The 7,968-nt window shown below is 38.0% G+C and overlaps 1 protein-coding gene across 1 annotated transcript; it reads right to left on the bottom strand.

The window, feature by feature from the left end:
* Positions 1-426: 426 nt before the first annotated feature.
* Positions 427-2,332, bottom strand: LOC136200723 (zinc finger CCCH domain-containing protein 14-like). Its single transcript, XM_065991150.1, has 2 exons — positions 1,429-2,332; positions 427-1,183 (listed from the first exon to the last, which is right to left on the bottom strand). Exons 1-2 carry the CDS (start codon positions 2,095-2,097, stop codon positions 869-871), a joined length of 984 nt encoding a protein of 327 aa, XP_065847222.1. The 5' UTR covers positions 2,098-2,332; the 3' UTR covers positions 427-868.
* Between the last annotated feature and the right edge of the window lie 5,636 nt (positions 2,333-7,968).

The raw sequence follows: 7,968 nt of genomic DNA, 5'->3' as shown, positions 1-7,968 counted from the left end.
TTTATCTTTGTAATGTTTGCAAGCCTATATAAGTTCTTGTAGAGAATTGATTGAATTTCTTCTGTCTCTTAGATAAAGTTAGTAATTGTAGAATGCTTGTATTCTACTGGAAGGGTTACAAGTAGAGTAGAGTAAGCAGCATAGGAAGTTTGGTTTCGAAAAAATTGTAAATTGAGTCTGATATGATCATTGATAATTATAATTAAGTTGCTTCCATAGCACTACTTTAACTAACTTTGGAGTTTGTTGCTCTAATTAATATACCTAATGTCGTAAATTATTTACTTGTATAACAAACTTTGCTTTTCTTTTGTCCAAAGTGATTAATTGAAAACGACCCTATATATTCTGTTTAAAAGATATACTGTGCTCATCCACACACACAAAATCTGTACATATATAATTTATGGTGTATATAGAAAGAGAAACATAAATTAAGAATTTGAGACAGAGGTTGACGTAGCATTTCACAACAAATTAAGCATCATCGTTACAAAATACACACCTTAACTTGGGTGTAGTATAGTATTGGTTGTTTTCTGTTACGAGTATAACCAACCATCTCCATATCAAAATTCCAAAACAAGGAAAAAGAAAACTCCTAAAACAACAATCAAAATATCCACTGTTTTTTCCTTTGACTTGCAAATTATCATAGCCCTTACAGATGTAATTCACCAATTGACGTCACCCAGTTTATAATGTATTATATATCTTTCAAAAGATTATTAACAGTTTTCATCTTGTTATTATTATTTTATGTTTGCTTCTCTTGGTATATGATTAGGTAGGTTTATATACGGACGGCTCTTTAGCATCTAATTAATGTTTACATACGCCCTTATCCCTTATTGAGAGAAAATACAGCTCAACGTTGGGCCATTAGCAGTAGCTCCTCCTGCTGAGTAAGAGAGTGGCGAAAGTGGCACCTGTGACCATAGGGACACACTTGACCAGCTAGAACCATCCTGCAAACCTGTGTCTTGTACCTTGGGTGCCTTATGACCGGACGCAGCTCTTTGATTCCATGCGCAAATTGACAATTCTCGCCATATGGACATGCACCAGTCTCCTGCCATTTGTTGCACATCTCTGTTTTCGACATCCCTTGATTGTATACATCGAACTCCACCGATGCGTTCTCTCTCGTGCTTCCTCCTGCCACACATACTCTGGGTTGCACCTGTTAACATCACATCATAACAATACGCATTTTCATCACCAACAGATTGTGCTTTTTCTATTTTATACTCGAAATGTGTTAACTACGAATTCAAGTAAATGAAAGCATTTATTAGCAATTCTCTAAGTTCTAGCGCGATAATTAGAGTTAGCCAGTGTTAGGGTTCTACCGGATGGAATGAGCATACAACACGTGACCTGGCAATGCAATCTACTGGAACCAAACAAAATGAAAATTAGACTCACCGATTTAGAGGCGAGTTGATCTAGATGATTCGTAACTCGTGTCCGAGTTGAAGAAGTACACTGGCCGCCATTGCTTGCACTAGCTCGATTCACCTTGAGATAACCACTAGAGCGGACAGAAATGCTTTTTGGCACCGTTACCTTTTCTGGATTCCTCTTTTCGATCCTGTTTGGCTCCACAATCACATGGCTGTTAAAGCGGCGTGGAATAGGAGAAAAGATATGAAGAAACTTGAGTAGGTTGCTGTTTGCTAATCTGAGATCAACATTTTCTTGGCGAAGCAACTCAATCTCTTTGGTGAGAGATTGGAGGCGAGTTAGAGAGAGCTCGTAATAATCTGTAAGCTCTTGGAACTCCAAAACAAGTCGAGCCTGATTAAGACGGTGTTCGGTGTCAAGTCGAACCTGATTAAGACGGTGCTCGATGTCAAAGTCATCAGTTAATGCGGCCGAGGATGGGGACGAGGTAGAAGGCGTAAAAGAGAAGGAAAAGGACTCTGAAAAGGAAGAAGATTTTGGCGGGAAAATCGAATGGTATAGTGAAGTGAAAGAGGAAGCGAACTGTTCAGTATGGTGATCGGAAGGCGGAGATAAATCAAGCGACGGCGAGATTGATGACAGAGTAGAAGCCGATTTCGGGTCCATGGTTGGAGACGCGCTTCTCTCCATAGTAGGCCAATGAAAAACCGTTGAGAAAAACAGTTAAGCGCGAGAGAAGGTGATGCAGATGTAGCTTGAGGCTGAGATCTACTACATATATATAAAAAAAAAAAAAAAAAAAAAAAAAACTAAACTTGTTTAGTTAGTAGAGAATGGGTAGGATTGAAGTATAAAGCTGTTTTTTTTTTCAATTAAACACAGGCAGCATAGGAAGTTTGGTTTCGAAGAAAAATAATAAAGTGGTTAGAAGCATAAGAATTGAAGACTGTAAATTGAGTCTGATGTGATCATTGATAATTATAATTAAGTTGCTTCCATAGCACTACTTTAACTAACTTTAGAGTTTGTTGCTCTAATTAATATACCTAATGTTGTAAATTATTTACTTGTATAACAAATTTTGTTTTTCTTTTGTCTAAAGTGATTAACTGAAAACGACCCTACATCAGTTTTAGTTTCAGGAATGGCTGGTCCCTTTTTAATTGCAAAATGTCTCTTCCCCACCTTCAAACTTTCAACAACTTAACTTTTCCCACCGTCACTATTCTAATGCTATATACAATAACATGTCATCTCTCATTATATATATTTTGTATTATTTTATTAATCATGCTTTCAACGTTAATCCCTTTGTACAAATTAATTTCATTGAAAAGAAAGAATTGAATTTCTTTATTAGAATTCGATTCCATCCATTTACCTAATTCATTTATGTCTGTAAATCTATTAGCTACCTTTCCCACCTTCCCCTAAGTGCAACGGATATAAGTTCTTGTTATGCGAAATTTGAAATTAAGAAATGAAATACATGATCTTTTCTTTGTAAGCAGTTGCTTTTTTTTCTAATCTTCTTTCTTCTAAATTGTAATTGTTGCTGGTATCATTTGGTATCACAACAGTAGATTCTCAACCTAGATCATTTCGCTCAACAGCAATTGCCATGACCAACTACACTAGGTCGCACAACTAGAGGTGGCAAAGTGGTGGGACAGGGGCGAGAATACATTCCCTACTCCGGCTCATCCCCAGCACTTGCGGGAATAGTTTTCGGAAATCCTCATTAATGATTTTAATTTTTTTTACACTCATTGCCACCCTGTGCGGATTCCTACTGGTGGTGACAAGGAATTTCCGGTCTAAGAAAATGTTAATTACTAAAATTAAAAGTTGTTATATATATATAAAGAAAACATTATGTATGTTTTTCAATCTAATTAAGTTCAATTTGCAAAAGGAAAACAAAAGTTGATCTCAATTTGAATTTTAAATATTCTTCTTTGAGTATATATATTTGAGTAAGTTACTTTTTTTAACACTGTATTTTATTTGGGTCGGGTTTGTCCGGTCAAGTTTGAAGTTCGGGTTATCCGAAAGATATTTATATAATTTCCATTTTCGTATAAAGGGTATTTTTGTTTGGAGGTATTTTTATATAATTTCCATATTGGAAAGTATTAATTAAAGGAAAATAGAAAATATGACATGGGAAGGTGGCTGCTTGAATGTTCTACCCAAAAGAGAAGTTGAAGGTGGTGGAGATGAGAAGTTACAGATCATCGGAAGTTACTACTTATTATGAAAATAGATTTAAAATTTATTTCAGATTTATAAAATTTTGTTCGGGCTCTGCTGCTCTATTTTTCGTCTCGTGGGTCTATTTTCTGCAACATAGAGCTGATTGTTTGGAAAAAAATTCGTATTGACACACGGGCCGACAAGAACAGGGATGCATCAGAAAAAAATAGAAAAGCAATTGAATTTGTACTCGAGTACGGATTGCCAAATAGAGGTGACTAGCTCTAGTTGGAAAATCGTACCTTTTTTGGATTTTAGGAATTTTTGCCTATAAATAGGACTTTGATTTCAATGTTAGGGACACGGTTTTAGCGAGAAAAACAGTATGATCTTCAAATAGAATTGCTATTTACCGCTCCTATTTTAATTATCACCGCCCCCTACGGTTGTATGCACCTTCAACTGCTACACGACCACAACGAGAGATTGTTATAGCTTATTTAGGTGATTCATGCCGATATTATATTCCGCTAGATTTATCTAGAGATTTTTCGGTACCTATATTGCTTAATTGGAGTAGATGTTCTCAATGTAGCATTGAAGGATGAGACCTCTTGTATGCGGATCGACGAGCACTGTGGGATAGATTGGCTAGAGTTGCGGGATATTATTAAATATTATATTTGTTTGTATTATTTTAGTTTAGTAATATTATTGTTTAGTATTATTACTGTTTAGGAATATTACTGTTGAGTATTATTACTGCTTAGTGTTATTACTATTTAGTATTATTACTGTTTAATGATATTACTGTTTAGTATTATTACTGTTTATGATTATTACTATTTAGTGATATTACTTTTTAGTATTATTATTGTTTAGTGATATTACTGTTTAGTATTATTACTATTTAGTGATATTACTGTTTAGTATTATTACTGTTTAGTATTAAAACAACTCAAAATACAGTTTAGTAATAAAACAACTCAGAATACAATTTAGTTATAAAACAACTCAAAATACAGTTTAGTAATAAAATAACTCAAAATACAGTCCTGAATCAGGGCCAAATACCAATCACTCATAACATGTTCCAACTGCTCCGCCCAATCCATCGACTTATCCTCATATAACTGTTTCATCGCTTCTAACATGCCATAGCATACGTTTGCCATACGAGTAACCCACTGCAAAAACAAAACAATTAAGTTCGATTTGTGAATGTTATTAATTAACATTTAATATTTGTGAACTCACATAATTAAAATCAAAGTGACTTATAATATCATTGTTGGAACAAGTAAGAACCTTCAGTGGGTGTGCATGCATATTGTTCATGACATGTGGATGTGAATAGCAAGTGTACCAAGACATGTACGTCTCATCATATTATGGCAGAGTCTAAGCGAGAGTGTACCGAAGTAAAATGAGCGAAGACGCCTCCGGGAAAAATCGCCAACTATCATCAACAACCACATATGGATGCTCTACTTGATACCGAGAGCTACTCCAAGCACGTACGACCCTTGTGGGCCTGAAAATCAGCATGGGAATAGTCTGGACATACCCCAATCGACGAAGGCATCGATTGGGCATGTACGGCTCCATCATATCCCGGTATCATATCCATCCCGTATATAATCCTCGGAGTGCGGGATACTATCTCAAGACCATACGACATCCACATCACCTGCACACGTATACATATTAATTAATATAAAAGTAAATTAATATATTTTAAATACATTATTGCTATAATTAAGTGGAAACCGTACCTCTACCGCAGTCAATTTATCAAGACGTAAACAAAATGATCTCAACCGCTCATCTGTTCTATGTTGTTGTGTCGGTATCTAGATCCGAGCTCGCGGATCATCCGGTCGCACTATGAGTCCCTCTCGTTGAGGTCTGAAACACGGAAAGTACTCGTATATCCATGCCTGAAGAAGAGTCAGACATCCCGTGATCTGCCCACAATCTCCTCTACTAGCAATACCTAGGTGACGGTATATGTATGCTAGTGAAGCTGAGCCCCCAAGAGTATCTAGCCACGTCCTCTAACCCGTCCTACACCTCTAGCAAGCACGCGGGTCGGATCCGGTCCCCACTATTGTCTATAAACAAGGTGGAACCGAACATCAAAAACATCCAACCGATCACCTCTAAATCTGCCATCCGACCTACAGAACACATAGAGGTGATGGAACTGGAAAATACTCTGCCACCTTTATAGTGGCTAGTCTACAACTCCTCCCTAGTGACCCCAAACAACTCCATAACTATAGTTTGAAGCTCAAACGGCCCACTATCAGCAGTCACTAGCCGCTCATCCACTAGGATACATAGAATTTCCCACACCTCATGCAACATAATGGTCATCTCACCGAATGGCATATGAAATGATGACATGTCCAGCTGTCAATGCTCGACAAAAGCACATATCAGGGGCATATCAATGTGCGTGTACATGAGACCTGGGAGGTGTGACAGTCCAGATCCCCGTAGAAGCGTCCTAACCTCTAGGGTCTAGTCTAGTACCAAGAAGCTGGGAATCACAGAACCATCAACTGGACCACCGGGGACCAGATCCGCCACTACCCAATCCTCATCTGCAGCATCCCTGTAGCGTTTGCTTCTCTCTGCAATTATATTACACATATAACATTTAAACAATTGAAATTATATATTAATAACTAAAGTAAACTAATAACAAAATAAAAGAAGACTGTAAATTATTTACCAGATGATGACTCAATAGCAATAAAATGGCCACCTCTCCCCTTCACCGCCCGACAAACTGGGACAATATCGACTGCGGGATCATCTAATCCATCCTCATCCATGGTGACATAATCCACAGCCTCACTCATGTGCTGACGCACTGTCTCGTGCGCCTTCTATGCGTCTTCCATGAGCCTCTCTAGTCCTTGGTTCCTCCGAGTAGAGGCAGTCAACGTGTGGACGGGTGACGATGCCTAGAAGCATCTAGAACGTTAGGCTGAAAAATGATAAAACAATCAAACAACGCGAGTTCTTATTTCAACACAACAATCAGACGATCCAGTATAGTTTTTTTTTTCAAATTCAGGCCCCGTAAGGAAATCCGGACAATAATTTATACACGAAAAACTAAAAAATGCCCTCTTGTAAAGGAGGGAGGGTGCTCAACCCGCCTGCACTATGGCCAGGCGGGTCTAGGCCCCACCTGCCCATAGGCCAGGTGGGTGCTCAACTCGCCTGGCTTATGGACAAGCGGGGCCTGGACCCGGCCAGACAAATTTTCAAGAATTTCGTCCCCAATTTCGGGGACAAAACTCGTTTTTTAATAAAATTTCATGAAAAATTCTTACTGGAGGGATCATTGCTCCTTTTCCATTGCCGTGAAGGCCAACCATTATTGTTGTTCGGGTTTGTGTTGATGGAAGAAATTAGAGAGAGGATTTGAAGTTTTTTGGGAAAAAAGTGAGAAGGGCAAAAAAGTCTAGTAGGGGGACGGTGATAAGTAAAATAGAGACGGTAAATAGCAATTCGCTTTTCAAAAATCAAAAGCCTTTTGCGAATTTTGAAATTTTTTTATTTAATTTCTAGGGAGAGAAATAGACAATAGAGAGAAATAATATTTTTTTGTGTTTTATTATTACTTTGTTCTAGAGTTAGATTGTGATTAATTAATAATCATCAAGCTAATACTAGTTTTCTTTCATTCGGAGTTTGATTTGGAGCCAGAAAATGATTTGATGGGTCAAGTAAACACCGTGTTGGAGGCACGCTACAAAGGTAATGATAACATCCAGATATTTATTTACAGGACTAAAAGGGTAATTAACCAAACGACCGCGGATAAAGAGGATCGCCAAAGCTATGGCGTATGAAGCAAGGCTCCTAGGTGGCGGATCAACAGATTCCACAATACGCCACAGAGAGTCAACGCCTCGAGAGATCCGCCGACATACCTCGATACGTCCGCAGAACGGCAAAGCCGATTCCCAATAAAGGCAACTAATAACCCATTAATGTGCTAACGGTCATACTTGAATAAGATCAGTAACCGCCATTAATGAGGCATTAATGGAGACTTTCTAGTTATCCGGAGTTACAACTATATGAGTATAAATAGCTTGCATCCCAAGCTATTGAGGTACACACTTTCCAAAACCCTATTTCGTGCTTACAGTTTATTCTCATACAAATTACTGACTTTAGCATCGGAGTGTCCCCCGTCGATCCCAATGGCGCCTCACAGGGAAGGGCTCCGATCAAGAATTTATCACCATTCATCAATTGGTGCGGTGAGCGTGGAAGTTCTGATCACAAAAGAACTTAGTTCACAATCATAAAGATGGAAAATGAAGGGCAGAACCCTTC

Source organism: Euphorbia lathyris, chromosome 7 (assembly GCF_963576675.1).
Source record: "Euphorbia lathyris chromosome 7, ddEupLath1.1, whole genome shotgun sequence".
Lineage (NCBI taxonomy): Eukaryota > Viridiplantae > Streptophyta > Magnoliopsida > Malpighiales > Euphorbiaceae > Euphorbia > Euphorbia lathyris.
Note: the sequence above shows the minus strand (reverse complement) of the source record. Positions and strands in the feature narration are given on the sequence as shown.